A 17,757-nucleotide genomic window follows, 5' to 3' on the forward strand; every position below is an offset into this window, starting at 1 on the left:
CTTCCACAGCACTCAACCAAGCCAGACCATCACAACGGACGCCTCAGACCTCGGTTGGGGGGCGCACATGCTGGACAAGTGCATACAAGGCCTATGGACTCAAGACCAGCTGCACCTACACATAAATCAAAAGGAAATGCTGGCAGTAAAACTGGCAATCCAGACATTCAGACCATTCCTTCAACAGGGTCAACTGTTGATAAGGACGGACAACACCACAGTTATGTGGTACATCAACAAGCAGGGAGGCACACATTCATATCCTCTATGCCGGATGGCAATGGACCTATGGAACGTGGCCCTGAGCTTCAACATTCAGTTACAAGCAATTTTTGTGCCAGGAAAAGAAAATATTCTAGCAGACATCCTAAGCAGAACTACCACGGATGCCCACGAATGGATGCTGCATCCGGACATCTTCAAAACCATTACAGGAAAATGGGGACTACCAGAAATAGACTTATTTGCATCCCCACACAATCACCAACTGAAGAAATTCTGCACGAGGACGTACCACCCACTTGCTTGGAAAGTGGACTCCCTATCTTTCAGTTGGAAAAACCTGACAGCATATGCATTCCTACCTCTTCCTTTGATGCACAAGGTGCTACTGAAGATCAAAGAAGACCGTCCAAGGATCATCCTGATAGCTCCAGACTGGCCAAGGCAACATTGGTACCCATTACTGAGGAGTATGTCTCAGGAACAAATATGGCCTCTGCCCCTAGTTCCCTTGCTGCTAACACAGAACAACTTCAAAACCCTGCATCCAAACCTGAAAACACTGCAGCTGGCTGCCTGGAACATTGCTTAAGAACAAATAACCCAGAATTATCTCAAAGGGTTAAAGACATTATCTTGGAGGCTCGCAGACCCTCAACAAGAAAAAATTATTCAGCAAAATGGAAAAGATATCTCATTTGGAGTACTGCAAAAGGAGAAAATGTGTCCCTGGTAAACATAGCTAACATCCTGGAATACTTGGCAGAGCTCTTCCACAATGGCCTGTCCTATTCTTCCATTAAGATTCATGCATCAGCTATTTCAGCAGAATACAACTTGGATCCTCCAGTCTTCTCACATCCTCTGCTCAGACAGTTTCTGAGAGGAATTAAAAATGTAAAACCGCCAAGAAAGCCACCATTGCCAGCATGGGATTTGAACTTTGTGCTAGAAAAGTTGACACTACCTCCTTTCGAGCCAGCAGCAACAGCAGAATTACAGTACTTATCATGGAAAACTGCTTTCCTGCTTGCAATCACTTCAGCACAAAGGGTTTCTGAACTACAGGCATTAATGGCAGTACAGCCCTTCCTGATTTTCCATCAAGATAGAGTGTCCATGAGAACTAATCCTACTTTTATGCCAAAGGTGGTCTCCAGGGTATCTTTGAACCAAGCTATCCACCTGCCTACATTCTTCCCCAACCCACAGAACAGGGCAGAAAGACTGTTGCATACCTTGGATGTACATAGACAATTACGCTACTACCTGGACAGGACCAAGAATAATAGAAAAACTGACCAGCTACTGGTAGCATATGCAACAGGAATGGAAGGAAAAGCAATTTCGAAACAGACAATCTCTAAGTGGATAGGAAATTGCATTAGATTTTGTTACTCTTATCATGGAAAGAAAACTCCAGAAGACATCAGACCTCACTCTACAAGGGCTACAGCCACTACCACAGCCTTTTTACGAGGAGTGGCTACCCAAGACATTTTAGAGGCTGCTACTTGGAGCTCCGTGCATACATTTGCCAAGCATTATAATTTACTCTTATACTCCAGATCCCGAGCAGGTTTTGCCACTGCTGTTTTACAAGGGATCTTAACTACACCATAATCTTATTACTCCTCCTCCCCCAGTTTGGCTATGGTATTCTACCCATTTGTAAGGACTGCAGATGCATCCTTGAAGGACATAGTACAGTTTTGTACCTACCATAAATGTAGATGTCCGATAGGCATGCATCTGCAGTCAGGATTACCCTCCCTCCTTCCCTTCTGAGGTACTCCTAGGGTATTTACCCCTCTTTTAGCTAGCTGGGGGAATCTATTATGGTGTATTTGTTTGTATATATGTATATACATGTTTATTTTTATTTTGCTCTCTCTTATTTGGAAACTTTTGCAATTATCCAAATTTGCCTTCCTAGAGGGCACCTGGCATCTGGGGCAAGAAACACTGAGGAAGATGGCGTCGGCTGATACCTTTATACCCGAATAACTGCAGCTATGACGTCGGGTGAAGTGCGACATCAGCCGAGGCCAGACCCAGACTTTGGAATCCGGCCAACCGAAGGGCTGCCTGACGACAGGACAACCCATTTGTAAGGACTGCAGATGCATGCCTATCGGACATCTACATTTATGGTAGGTACAAAACTGTACTTTTCCCTTCGGACCAATCCGTCCTTTCTTCCTAAGGTGGAATCACAAGTTTAATATCAATCAAACCATCAATTTACTGGTTTTCTTTCCTAATTTTGCTAACAAAATGGAATACAAACTCCACTTGTTGGATGTTCATAGACCGTTATGATTTTATTTACACAGGACTAAAGACTTTGTAGAGCCGATCAACTGTTTGTGTCCTTCTATAAACCTTTTTTGGGAAAACCTGTCTCTAAGGTCACTATTGCTAGGTGGATTTCCTCATGCATCCTTCAGGTCTTTAAGGACAGAGGCATGTCTCCTCTGGGTCAGGTGAAAGTTCATTCTACTAGGTCCTTGGCTACTTCTGCGGCCTTTTGGTCTAGAGTCTCATTGGATGATATTTGTTCTGCAGCTACTTGGTCCTCATCTCATACCTTTATTTCTCGCTACAAATTGGATTTGACTTCTAGAAGGAGAGCATTCTTTGGTTCTGCAGTGCTCCGGAATATCCTTCCATAAGGGCCACCAAGTACTTTAGTAGCTGGGGACTCTCTCCCACAGGTTGAAGACCAAATGAAGTAAATTACTTCAGATAAAGAAGTTATGTACTCACCATAATGTTCCATTTGAATAGTTCTACTTCATTTGTCTTCAACCGTCCCCCCCTCCTTCCCCCTGACCTTGTCATGTGAACAGGCTGCAGTTGTAGGTCATAAAGTATTTTTTAGGTCGGGTTATCAGTATAAGGATCAGCAAACTCTATCTGAGGGTTGGAAGGTAGTGGAGGTGTGTGGAGGGGAGGAGCTTGGAGCTCAGAGCAGATGCTAGTGAGATTGCCGGCTCGGATCCGATACGGATCCGGTATCCCACAGGTTGAAGACAAAGTAGAACTACTCAGGTGAAACGTTATGGTGAGTACATAACTTCTTTTTACTATTTATGAGGTTGACTGGCAGCCAACCAGGCAAGTAATGGTTCTAATAAACTTGTAAGAGCAAGTCTCAAAGTAACAAAACTGAAATGTGTGAAAATGGAGACCTCACAAGGCAGTTTGCTTTGAGTATTCCCCCTTTTCCTACATGTGGGAAGCTTGGAGCTAATGCATATCAAAGTAGCAGGGGTGTGGGGGAGGTACAGGGGAGCTTGTGCTACTGTGAAAAGTATTGTTTGTGTCTTTCGGCTTTTCCCGGTTAGGGGTTGCCACAGCGGAACTCCGGTCCGCTAATGATTGGCAGTAGATTTTTACTTACTGGCTTGCCGGACCTAATGCACAATCTTCAACGAAAGAACACCCATTCACACATGTCACCACACAGAAGACGCTCTAACTGAAAATCGAACGGCTGTTCTCCTTAAGTTTCTGTTATTTTTTTGTAGTTCTGAAACTTGTGATCATGGTTCTTAGAATTACAGTAGCAAGCCCATCTAGAATTGGTTCTTTTGCTTCCACCCATTAATTGTATATAGTCCTGCTCTCCCATTAGTCTGAATAGGTTAGAGCTGTAACTCAAATGCAAGAAAGATTTGCCATCTGTTTTTTGTAGGTCCACACTCTTGTCCATAATGTTGATGTAGATACAGGATGTATTCTCAAGCTTGGCTCTACTGCACAGTTGAGTGCATGTAGTCTACTGGACTTCTTGTCACACTCTGGAGCTTTTGAGTCTTATGTAGAGAGAGAGTGTGTGAATGTGAGTGTGTGTGTGCTTATATAATACTTTACAGATTATTTGGCTTTTACTTCACATACTTGGCATCCCCAATGTGACTTTGTTAAAGAACTTAGCAAACTATAGGAACGGTAGATTTTCTCATAGTATACTGCTATATTCCAGCTTCACAAAAAAAAAAAAGCATGCTAATTGATTGGCTACACTATGTTGTCCATCTGTGCTGTATTTCTCTTTGGCCCCTATGGCACAAGTTGGATAAGCGACAGATGACATCATAAGTTAACATCAAGTAGTGTAGGGCTGCAAATAATGGAAGAACTGGAGGCCAAAATAAACCATTGCAGGGGAATTATAAAATAAGAACCATGTGAGGACAGGATATAAAATGACTTGCCACATGCACCTTTTGTTTCCTTTTTATATCCTTAAGTCATAGCCAATAACCATGTGCCCCAGTACTTTTGTTAAGAACATTGCTAACATTATGAAACCGTGCTGATTTAGCTATTAGTAGTAGTATCAATGTTTTGCTTATAATTGTAAGTGTGCCTTTGTGAGATTGATAATCATGCTAGATATGAGAAGATGATCCAGACTGGAGCTGGATGTTGGCTTGCACTTCATATGCTGATACTTGAAGCTCAGAGCTTTTTTTTGTAGAAATTGAATCATTAAGGATTCTGCCTTAAAGTGCCACCGAGCACTGGTGATTGTATGGTTAATATGATGCACACAGCTCACTGAAAGTTTTGTCTGAGAAAGGCAGTTGTTACTTCTGGTTGGCAAACAAGTGACTTTATTTGCGGAGTGGGCTGACAATTTGCAAATGACATGCCAGCCTGGTTTTCTGTGCCAAAACATTTTTGATTTTCACAGATAGTAAATGTAAACAAAAATTCTAATTTAACCTTTTTCCCCTTAGGTGTCTTCACTTACAAGCAAAAGAATCAGGATGAGTAAAAAAATTCGGCACCTTCCTGGAATTGCATTTAAAGTTGGTGCTCGTGTTGAAGCTCAAGACTGTTTGCAGAAATGGTAAGACTAACCATGTTTTAATGTGATGCAACTTTGGCATGCAACATTTTCATTGTGCACTAATGTTCTTGGAATATTTTTGTATTTTTTTTCCATTATTTTTTGTTGACCATTCTTTTCCCTGCCTGTCTCCAAGGCCTTTTTCAGAAGAGACCCAAGAGTACATTGCCATTAAATTAGTGAAGGATAAACTTAAAAATCTGTATGTGCATGCTTCTGTGTGGATGAGTCATCACACATGTCCAAATAAACACCATTTTTAGGAAACTGCACCTATGCAGTTAGGATTCCAGCAGGAGGTTGAAAAGGAAGGCTCTTTTCTTGTAATTTGATGTTTTATAGCTGTCTGAGCTCCAACTTAGCAGCTGAAGACCTTGGATAAAATTGCACAGTGTAATAATGCTTACCAAGTTTCAGATTATGGACATTTAAAGAACTATATGCAGATGTTTGAATTTTTCTCGTAATGGAATGTTTTTCCTTCCTTTTTCATCTCTTTGCACTTTTTTCAAGTCCTGAATTATTTTCTTTTGAAATTTATCTCGTCGTCATAAGATATCATTACCCATGGCAATGAGTAGTTATTCACAGGTATGTAGGCAGCACAAACATGAGTGAGGGGGCACCTAAAACAATTGCTGAGATTGTGAATGAGTTTTTCTTTTTTTTGGGGGGGGGGGTATCAACAACTGAACCACTTAAGTTCTTTACAGAAACAACTGATTTGAATATTTTCAAACTAAAGCAAGTTATGGATTACAAATGATGTGGAGACTTGCAGCTATTAGAAATCAAAGGGACTCCTGATGCAGTCTTAAAAACTGGGGAAGAAAACATTAATTCAGAGTACTGCCATTTTTAGCATTTGAAAAGGGGACAGCAAGAGGAATAGAATGATGTCATACTATGTGGATACAGATTACACTGTGACATGAAGGAATTTTGGCAAGTCATAGTTGTGATTTTGACAGCCTTCAGCATACCCTTTTGAGGGCCATGGCAGGGCTAGCTACCTAGTAGTTTAAACATTGTCTCTACATGATTGTCACTGTTAAGGTGACTCCCTGACTTCATGTGCAGAAATTGGGGTGAGCGGTTGTGGAATGATATAAAGAAATAATACTTGACACTTAAAGTAGTCGCAAGAGCATTAGCACTGCAGGAGGGATCAGAATGTGTTTAGCCCCTTTACTGTTTCTGGCTTTTCAAGACATCTATTCCTAAGCTGCAGACTTTTCGGTTATTTTTGCAATGTGTTTATATAGAGTGACCTATCTTTAAAAGCTTTGTGGCATTCTAATGTGATTTTGAGAGAATGCTACTAGGACAGTTACTGCAAAATGTAATTAAATGGTGCTGTTAGCGTTAAAGAAAAAGGAAGAGTTGCTCCTTGAATTTTAAGGAAAAATGATGCCATGTTTTGTGCCACTGCATCTAAAAAGAATAAAATGTCATTTTTACAGGAGTATATAATTTTATGGCTTTATGTTACAATCAAAGCATACAAAATCTTGCAACCGGCCATTGTCCAAGATTCATTGAAAGTCCTAATAGGCAACTCTGTTTTATAGTACTTTATTGAGGTGGGGAGGACATTGAGATACAGAATGCATTATATAAGACTGCACCCTACAGAGTGAGTACAAAAACCACTGAAGTATATAACTTTGACAGTGTCCAAGCAGCTGCTCGTTACCTTGCTGTTAATGTAGAACACAAGGTCAGTGGTTCGAGAGTTGCTCTGGGTAGAAGAAATTTGTTAGATTTTATTACCCGTGGTACCTTTCAACATTGTAATCACTATTTAATGGAACTGAGACTTACTGTCTCAGTCTGTTTGGCCACTTTTGCCAAAGCATGTTTTACTACTAGGGCATGAGGTTTAATCAGGGCCCACCTGTGGCTTTGCTGATGGTTTTGGTGATAAGGTAGTCTCACGCTTGTAGCCAAGGCTTTCAGGCTGGTCAGTGTCTTCCTCCATGGTGTCATACAGAGTTGCGGATTAGGACTTTTGACAGACTTTGTGCAATGACTAGTTGCATGATTCTGCATGTTTTAATTGTAACGTAGAGAACCTAAACTTATGTCTGAAGTCGCAACAATACTACACATTTTTCCTGGTTTTCATTTTTGTTACTTTGAAGAAAATCAATAGTCAATAAATAGTATTTTGCAAATGTTGCCGTTTTGGATTCTAAAGACACAATTCTGGTCTTAATTTCACAGTGCATACAAATGCTAATGGTCTCTGTACTCCTTTGATATTGTTAACATTTTTTGTGCAAGACACCTGGCTGTTCAGCCTTTTACAGTCCATTGTGAGAGTTAATATCACAACGTGGAGAAAAACCTGATAGTGTCAAGGGTATGTATGTCTGCTTCCCTAAGCAGAATATGCTGCTGTTGCAATTTTAAATGACAGAAATGTCACTTTTTTCTTTAAATATCGATCCTGATTTCAGAAGGACACACTAATATGATTCCGGTATACGTTTAGTTTGCTTTGTTTTGACATTTTCCTGGTTGACAAAGACCACAAACAAATGGCTATACCGACCTACTTGATGGTACCTAGCATTATAGGACCATATCTCTGAAATGGTTTTAATTTTTTTTGTATTGGGTCTCAAACCTTCCAATGATCTCATTTGTTCCCCTGTAGCAAGGATTAGGAGATCTTAGCACATCTGTTGTGAAAGGTGGGTCCTCCCTCTCCAGATATACAGCCTTGCATTAACTTCAAAGGTAAGGTTTCTGTCTTCAGCTTAAGGGCAAAAGTTAGGAGACAGGGATCATATATACAGCCAAGAGCTGATTTTTATTGGTTATTCACAGAGAGGAGGAACCCTAACTGGGGCAGAGTGTATATGTAGTCATGTACATTACAGCACATGCCGACACCTGCTCACATCCTGGATAAGTTGGCCAGTCACCACAAGGTGGTACCCATTAAGGAGCAGAAATTCACGGTTTCCCTTTGGTATAGGTGAGCCTGAGTAATCTTCTTATTCCCAGCCCCGATGCATGATGAGTCCAGTAGCTTGTCTTCCACTGGAACCTGAGTAGTTGGAATTTAGTCAGGGTTCAATCTCTCCACATCACAAATTCAGGTGAAACAGTTTGAAAGTTTTTAGCAGAATTTTGAGGAAAATATTACTGCTCGAACAACAAAATCTATTTAGTTTCAGTTTTGAAGTACAAACCTTTATCATAATATAACCTGGGTTACTGCATAAAAGTCTAAATTGAGGGGGGCTTACGTCCAAAATAAATTTATTAACTGGAAAAGTAGTTTTACTTGCAAAGTAATGAGCTGTATTCGGGATGCGCTTCATTCTGTGCCATGAACAAAAGACCTATACCTACCCTAATGGAATGGAATGCAACATGCTAGACTGTCTGTGTGACACCTGTGAAACCTGCATCAGATTTCTTTAGGTTCTGTGTATAAACTACTGTATGGAAAGTCTCCCTTTGAGTTTTTAGTAAAACTTTCTGGGATTTATACTTGATTCCTTTGATATGAAGTGTACCTGAGACTACAGTTTTATCCTTATGGATTTAAGTATAGTACCTGAGACTACAGTTTTATCTTTATGGATTTAAGTACAGTTATAAGACCCCCACCACGGTCAGTACATAGGATTTACTTTTAGCATGTTTCTAGTGAAAATAAGGGTACTTGTGTATTATCGCAACCAGATTTTCGCGGTAGCGAAATTTGCATGCTGGAGTGAAACTGAGTGCGGGAAACACAGTGAAATGTTATTTGACAGCCTTACTAAAGAAAAGTAATTTTGGATTACATTCAGGAAGACAAACAAATGTGCAGTTCTTCCTGTTTTGTGTGCATTGCACACACATGCTTCAAACTGTCAGGGGTGCTGTGTTACTGACAAAAGGTATACTTTCACTGTAAGGAAGGAATGTTGAGAAGAAAAAACACAGACACTCATGGAAATGCTTTCAGTAAACTACCTTTCTTTGTAAAACTTTGTAAACACAGTTGAAAGCTTTACAAAGAAATAGTTTACCGAAAGCATTTCCATGACCATGAGTGTCTGTGTTGGTTTTGTGTTACTGGTGACATCCTGTAGTTCAGGGATGAAAACACTTACAGCGAAATGCAAGCAGCTTGCCGGCAAGTCTGTTGACATTTTCCATCGCTTTTACAGTCAGTTTTTTCTGCTTCTTCGAAGTCCTGTGAATGATGGTCGACATAGAAATATGAATGAAAAAGTACAAGAAAGAAGTAAAACACACAAGTAAAACACACAAATTTGCTTTTACACTGGTTAGGTTATCTGGCTAATTTTAGGACACACCACGGTTCAACGGTGTCTGTTGTACAACACGCGATTGATGCCAGATGTCCGTTTTCAGTTGGTGGACAACCTCCTGCTTGCCTTGCTTATTCCTGTATGTCTTTCACAAACCACTGAGAAAAAAAAAACAGTAATTGGGAGTTTGCACACCCCCATTTTACTTACACATAAACTGTTTTCTCGGAAACTATATGATTTACAGAAGGTTAAAAATCTGGTTGCGATAATACGCAAGCACCAAAAAAAGTTACCTTTTTCTTGAGCATCTTGTGCAATGACAACTTGGGTCAGATATGCTCTGAACATGTGCTGCATTCTTCCTGAAAATACATATACCCACCCCTAATGGAAAGAGTATATTGCAGCATGTCAGACTGTCTCTGTTAAATGCCTGTGAAAACCTTGCATTCAGCATCCATGTATGAAAGGCCACATGTCAGGCAGCCTTGGTGAAACTGTCAGGAAATTGTACTTTGTACTCTCTAGTGCAAAGTGCGTTATAGATGCCCTTCTGCCTTTGGAGATGCAAAAACATATTCATATCGAGTTTGAGCTACAGCTGTGCCATGTAGGGAGTCTGAATGTTGGAATCTTTCCAGTTCTGGAGTGGTTTGACTTCTGATGTAATTTCATCTCAAGTGTAAATATATTCTGAGAATATAAAGCATTCCACACCCAAATAAATGTTCTGTACTTCTCTGCGGAAAACCAAGACTAATATACTTGGCATTCTAATGGCCATGCATGTCTCTTAGTGGTGCCTGTCAGTACTGGGCTATACCTCTGAAACGGGCTAACATTTTGTAGTAAATTTTTTTTTTTTTTTTTTTTTTTTTTTTTAGAAATCAGATCTGCTTATTCATTTATAAGCTATACTTAAGTGCTTTTAGTTGTAGAAATTCCCTTCCATTGCCTTTCTCTAACTAATTTGTGGTTCCCAGTAATTCTCTCTCATTCCATGTGAACATGTCAAATGCTTAAAGATATCACTTTCTTAAAGAAATATTACAGTTTTCATTCTTATGCTGAAGTAAAATATATTTATGACCTCATGTATTTTTGTTTGCCTCAATGAGGGATTGACTATAAAGAAGTTTGCAGCAGGGATGTTGTGAAGTTATAATAATAAAGTAACAATTTAAAAGCCAAAAGCCTCTTTTGATAGTGTAAGCCACCTTTGACATTGAATTATGTAAATTGTCCAGAAGTAAAAGCTGTGCTGCTTTTTTTTTTCTTCATTCATGTGCATTCTACCTGCCTGAGACACACCAGCTCAGTTAACGATTGTGATCATATGGGAGTTCATACATTGATTGCTTCCTCCTCACAACCACAATTGACTTTAGTACACCTGTAGTGTTTGACTGTAATTACCTGAAATACTTTGGTGGTAGTAGCGCATTTCAGCTTGTTCTCCTGACGCACGCACATTGCTACTCCCTTGTGAGCCATGTCAGTGATTCCATTTATGTAACTGTGCTTTGTTTTACCGCAAAGCCTTCCTTCCATCCCCCACCCCTTTCAGTAACCAGTTTGACTATGTACATTACAGATGTTTAAATGTAAGCAAATGAAAGCAACAGTGGTTGTAGTAAGGTTTGAACTTCTCTCATTTGCAGTAACCACTTTCTGAATGTGTACACCTCAAATGTGGAAGGCAAATCGGGTGAAAAAAATGACTCTAGGAATGTCTGCCAACTTGTTTCTCACACACACAGGTGTTGCCTCATCTTAACGCAAGCAATATTTGAGGATCATTACACTTTGGTCAGGTGCTCCTCTGTTGCTTTTGTACATAGTTGTCAATTCGACACCTCCTGAAAGAATCATTTTCTGACTGTGTATACCATGGATGCCTAACAGTGAAAGTTGAATATTTTTTTGTCAGGAAAGGCATTTGAGGCTTGTACTTGTACCCTATCTGTAATCCAGTTGTGTTTTAACAATAAAATACATGGATTGTTGCTATATGCTTCTGATATTGGCAGCAGATTTATCTGATGTCATGTCCGCATTTGTTTTAAGCATCCTATTCCTATAGCAATTTCATTTGGCACAACAACATCCCGTGAATTGGCCATCCATATCGCATTACTGTAGAGAAGAGAGGTAAATAAGATGACATACTAAATTATTTATTTTAACTGTAGGGTACCTATTTTGTTATTTGTACACTTAATGCACTAAGGTGATTTGAAGGTGAGGGAATTTTAGAATAACAGAAAAAAAAGTTTGTAGTTTTTATGATTAAGACTTAAGGAAAATATACCTCTGTTCCAGCTGTTCATACTTTGTCACTGGCTGACCAGCTCGAACTAGTTATCCATGGTTAAGGGGCCAATGTATTCTGATTTCTGGCTATAATTTTTCTTTACCTCAATCTTTTTGAACAAAACTTAATGCGTAGCACTGCTGCTTAAGAAATGAACTAGAATGAGATCAGTGCTTCAGACGCATTAACGCATAATGTAATCTTTGCATTGCTACTACTGTTGTTCAAGTTTTTTACATACTGCTTAGTACAAGTTTTTATCATTTTTTTCCCTGGAACGTACTATGTATTAAGTAATAGATGAGGTCAAAACAAGCCTACCTGCAGTTGTATTTCAAGTTAGCTTGGTCACTGTGTGTAGTCAGAGCAAAGCTCAAATCAGGCCAATTATGGTCGAAGTAAACATTGTAGAATAGTGTGTGTATGCTTATTTATGGGTGGTTTCACACTCTGTGGTCAAAATTTGTTCAAACTGTATTTCATTCACTGAGTTTATTCATTATGAAATTCATTCAAACAGAATTAGTCACTGACAAGAATTTTTGTGAGATTGCCCACTACCACAGATAGGGGTGTTTTCCCCCTTTCCGATGTTGTATGAGGCCAGAGTTGGTATATTTTAGTTAGTGAGGGACTGTGGAATGCAGGGGAATTTGCCCCTGCAGCAAGCAGTTGTTCTTTCCTTTTTGATTAGTAAATTTTTCAGACAGTTATATTTGATAAAACAAACTTCAGATAAGTTGTCCATAGTTGGCTACTTCCAGATATACAGGACTATAATATGAAAAATATAACTAGACAAAATGTAAGCACAAGACATATTGTGTACAGACAGCAACTGCACAATTTACTAATAAAAAATCGACCAATAATAGGTGCTTGTTGTAAGGATTGCTATTGTAGGAAGTCATAAGACTGGGAAATAACCAGACGCAGATGTCAGATGTTCTTCATCTCACATTGCTGCAGTCCTTACACTTGGGTAGTCCGCTGTCCTCGGTCGGCCCGAATATCAAAGTATAAGGCTGACGTCGGTCAAGGCGCATTTGACTGACATCAGGACGTCAGGGTACAAATGCGCATGACCGACGTCATATCCTCAGTCTTTTTTGCCGCATGGTCCGATGCAGAAGCAGTATTGCAAGTGCCGGTTGGCGTTCTGAAATTTTTCGATTTCGGAGTTTCAGACCGAGTCAAAGTTGGCTAAGTACCCCGTTGGGGAATATTTTGGTTTTTTCTTGCCTCAGTGGTTTACCGGATGTCAGAAAAAGTGAATAATTGTATTTCTTGTGGGAAACAGATACCGCATAGAGACTATCATACTTTGTGTATTCCTTGTTTAGGGCCTGAGCACGGCGTTGTTGGGTGTCGCTCTTGTGCTAGATTCAATAAGCGCACTATAAAGAGAAGATTAGATTGTGCCAGGTTAGTCTTGAAGCGGTGCAATTATAAAATGCCGTCGGATGCTCCGGCCCGCTTCTTCAAGAAGCGCAAGGACAAAGCAGTTAAGCCTAGGCTAGAAGAACCGTCCGTGCGGACGCCGGTTCTTTAGAGGTGTCGGTGGAGCCGGTGGTTCCACCGGAGGTTTCTTTGGGATCCCAGGGAGAGACTTTGTTATTGCAGGATGTGGCCTCTCAGGAGGCAGGTCAGGGTGATGGGGCTTCTCAGGTTACTATACTCCCTCCCTGCCTAGGGTGGTTAGGCCCTCTCCTTCTGTTTCCAAGGCTTCTCCCAGAGGCAGGCCAGGTTTAGCTTCAGTTGGTGTCACCCCTAGTTCTTCAGGAACTGTGCCCAAGAAGCATATGCTTAAAATGGCAGAAGATTTGATTACTTTGATTAGGGGTTCTTTGCCCCTCCTGATAAGAGACCTAGGGTGGAGCCTGAGCTAGGGAGTTTTGAGCAGGCTTGGATGTTTCAGAGTCTTGGCTGAAGACTTGCAGGAGTATTCTCCGTATTCTGATTCTGATGTGGATGATTCTACTCCTTCTGCTTCTCCTCCTGAGGATTTTTCTTTTCAGAAACTCTTCATTCCATGAGGGAGCATTTTAAGTGGGAAGGTCAGGACTTCTCTGATTCCAGGAAAAGGCTTAGGGAATTTTTGTTTTACCCCAGCATAGGCCTTTGGCTATACCTCCTGTTTTGGATGTAGTGGAGGATGTTTTACAGAGGCTTCTCTTAATCCTGATTCTTTGCCTCCTGCTCCTGTTAAACCGGATAGGTATTACAGGGTGCCTGAAGCTCATAAGTATCTTTTAAGAGTCCTAGGGCAGACCCAGAAACTGTTAGCCAGGGGCCTAAAGGTGTTAAGGCTTCTGTTGTCAAGAATCCGGTTCCTGCAGATAAAGAGGCCAGGGCCTTGGATAGATGGGGAAAGAAAGTTTATACTTCTTCCACTCTAGCTATGAGGGCTTTGAATTGCCAGTTTCACATGTTGAAATACCAAAACTATCTCCTTTCACAATTGAAGTCTAAGGTTGATGCTCTGGCGGAAGGTATTGATTGTAAAGAGTTACAAGATTTAGTACATGTTTCTGAACAGGTGGGTAAGCATTCTTTGCAATGTGGTTTTGATGCTGTACAGGCCTCGTCTAGGGTGGCTGCCACTGGGTCAGTTCTTCGCAGGCACGCCTGGCTGAGGGATCAAAATTTATCTGACCATGTTAAAACAAGGATTTTAGATGCTCCTTTACAATCTGATGTGTTGTTTGGTTCTCCTGTTGAGGCAGTTTTAAAGAAAATGGAAGACAAGGCTAAGTCTATGCAGACTGTTAAAGATTTTTGCAGGTTCAGCCTCCAAAGCATAGTAGAAATTGGCCTACTAAGCGGTGGACGTATCCTTCTAATGATGCCCACTCTAGGGGTAGATCTAGGCGTGGTAGGGGCAGAGCTCAGGGCTCTTTCAGGCCTAGAACAGGGAGTTCTCCTGCACAGTCTTGGTGAGGGCAGGGGTCAGTCCTTTCGTAAACAGACCCAATGACCTACCTTTTCAGCTGCCAGAGCCTTCTCGTCTGGCAGCACCTTTGGGAGGAAGGTTGGCACTTTTCAAAGAAAATTGGAGTTTAATTACCCAAGACAGATGGGTATTGGATATCATTCACCACGGTTACAGGTTTTATTTCCATACCTTGCCTCCTTTCAAAGGCATGCCAGACGTTCCTCCTCAACAAAGAATAGAGGCTCACAAGCAAATTTCTCTGTTACTCCAAATAGGGGCCATACAGCAGGTCCCTATGCCAGAAGTGGGCCTAGGATTTTATTCTCGCCTGTTCCTAGTACCAAAGAAGGGGAACACGTGGAGACCAATTTTGGATTTATCTATCCTCAACACTTATCTGGACATTCCCAAGTTCAAAATGTTGACGTTACAACAGCTTTTACCTCTGCTGGGCAAAGATCATTGGATGGTAACTTTGGATCTCAAGGAGGCTTACCTTCATGTTCCTATCAGACTAAGTTGCAGGAAGTATCTGCGTTTCGAGCTGGGACTTCTCACTATCAGTTCTCTGCATTGCCCTTTGGCTTATCTACTGCGCCCAGAGTGTTCACGAAAGTTCTGGCTCCAGTGATAGCTTTCTTCAGGCTAAAAGGAATACAGATCTATCCTTATTTGGACGATTGCCTGATTCTGGCTCAAGGAAGGGACGAGCTTCTTCATCATTTGGAATATGTGATAGCAGTGCTAAGATGCCTGGGGTATTCTGTGAACGAAATAAAGTCCAGTCTAGTACCCTCTCAGGACATGTGCTTTCTGGGTGTAAGACTGAATACAGCATCCCAGATGGCGTTTTTGACCCCGGACAAACAAAAGAATCTTTCCCTTTACTTCCATCAACTATCTCATCAGTCCGGGCTGACTGCAAGGACAGTCCTTCAAGCCTTAGGGTTCATGGCATCTTGTATTCTGGTGCTTCCCAATGCCAAACTGCATATGAGGAAGCTGCAATGGTATCTCAAAAATGTATGGACACAGCACTGCCAGGATCTGGACACTGTCATTCAAATAATACCTTGCATTCAAAAGGAATTTTTGTGGTGGGCTCAGGAATGTCACCTAAACAAGGGACTCTCTGTGACCCGGCCAGAGGCGAGTCAGATTTTAACGACAGATGCCTCAGACAAAGCTTGGGAGCTCATCTAAATGGAAAGTGGATACAAGACAAGTGGCCTGTCAGACTACAACATCTACATATCAACTTGAAGGAGATGTTAGCAGTCCAGTTTGCATTAATAGCTTTCAAGGATTTACTTCTTCCAGGGCAGGTGTTGATTCTAACAGACAACACAACTGTCATGTGGTACATCAACAAGCAAGGGGGAACACATTCTTATCCTCTATGCAGGCAAGCAATGATTTTGTGGGAGACTGCTCTCAGTTTACAGCTCAATCTTCAGGCAAGGTTTCTGCCGGGAGCACAGAACTCCTTAGCAGATGTGTTGAGCAGGCAATTATGGATCCCCACGAGTGGAAATTGGATCCTCATGTATTTCAGAAATTGACAGTGTCATGGGGAACTCCAGACATAGATCTGTTCGCTTCTCCACTAAACCATCAGCTGCCAAAGTTTTGCACAAAAGGTTTCATCCCACAGCTTGGAAAGTGGATGCTCTTTCTTTCAATTGGAGCAATCTTCATGTGTATGCCTTTCCACCTCTGCCTCTCCTCCCAAAGGTACTTCTAAAGGTCAGACAGGACAAGCCAAGGATGATTTTAATAGCTCCAGATTGGCCTCGACAGCACTGGTACCCATTACTGAGAAGTCTGGTACGGAAGCCTCCATGGCCTTTGCCTTGATTCCACACCTGTTGTCCCAGGAGGACAGTCATTTGCTCAATGTCAAACTTCACTCTCTTCACCTAACAGCCTGGCATATTCTGTTTTGAACCATAGAGGGTCTCAACTTCCACAACAAGTTTTGAATGTGATTTTGGAAGCTAGAAGGCCTAGTACAAGGAAAGTGTACGCAGATAAATGGAAGAGATTTTTATTTTGGAGTGCAGCAAAGGATTTTGATGTTTCTGAGCCTAATTTAAGTGTGGCTCTTCAATATCTTACTGAGTTACTGGACAAAGGTTTGTCCTTCTCTTCTATTAAGGTTCATGCTGCAGCAATTTCAGCTCACTATGACTGTGACCCACCATTGTTTTCTCATCCTTTGTTCAAGCAATTTCTTAGAGGGGCAAAGAATATAAGACCCCCACGTAGAGCTCCTACTCCTGCTTGGGATCTCAATTTTGTGTTGGAGAAACTCACTCTACAACCTTTTGAGCCTGCAGCTACTACTGAGTTGAAATATTTATCATGGAAGACTGCCTTTTGTTGGCCATTACCTCTGCAAGAAGGGTTTCTGAATTGCAGGCCCTTATGGCGGTTGAGCCTTTCTTAATTTTCCATAAGGATAGGGTATCTTTACGTACTAATCCTTCCTTTATGCCTAAAGTGGTTTCTAGTGTGGCTTTAAACCAAACTATTCATTTGCCTACTTTTTATGCAAATCCCCAAAATAAAGGGGAAAAGATTTTGCACACTTTAGATGTACACAGGCAGTTGCGATATTATTTGGACAGAACTAAAGGGTTCAGGCAGTCTCAGCAGTTATTTGTTTCTTTTGCTTTGAGTTCTCAGGGCAAGCCTGTGTCAAAACAAACTATTTCTAAGTGGATTGGGTTTTGCATTGCTTTCTGTTATTCCCATCATGGCAAGGAGATTCCAGCTGGGATTAGGCCTCATTCCACTAGGGCTACTGCCACTTCGACAGCTTTTTTGAGGGGGGTGGCAACCAAAGATATTTTGGAGGCAGCTACTTGGAGTTCAGTGCATACTTTCTCTAGGCATTATCACCTACCACTTTACTCTAAATCCAGGGCTGGTTTTGCCACTGCTGTTTTGCAGGGCATTTTGGCAGCTCCTGCTTCCTTATAGTTTGGCCATCCTCCCTTACCTCTGCTTTGGGATTCTACCCAAGTGTAAGGACTGCAGTAATGTGAGATGAAGAACATAGTACAGTTTTGTACCTACCATAAATGTAGATGTTCGAAGATCCACATTGCTGCAGTCCAATTTACCCTCCCTCCTT

At 41.2% G+C, this 17,757-nt stretch overlaps 1 protein-coding gene across 1 annotated transcript in view; it reads left to right on the forward strand.

Moving 5' to 3' along the window:
* Positions 1-17,757, forward strand: part of PHF20L1 (PHD finger protein 20 like 1) — a 2,880,694-nt gene that overhangs the window by 172,898 nt on the left and 2,690,039 nt on the right. The window contains exon 2 of the mRNA XM_044066227.1: positions 4,974-5,086. Within this exon, the coding sequence (XP_043922162.1) occupies positions 5,004-5,086 (83 nt within the window). The 5' untranslated portion in view covers positions 4,974-5,003. The remainder of the gene's footprint in view (positions 1-4,973; positions 5,087-17,757) is intronic.

Source organism: Protopterus annectens, chromosome 3.part1, assembly GCF_019279795.1.
Source record: "Protopterus annectens isolate FY-2018-M chromosome 3.part1, PAN1.0, whole genome shotgun sequence".
NCBI classification, from domain to species: domain Eukaryota; kingdom Metazoa; phylum Chordata; order Ceratodontiformes; family Protopteridae; genus Protopterus; species Protopterus annectens.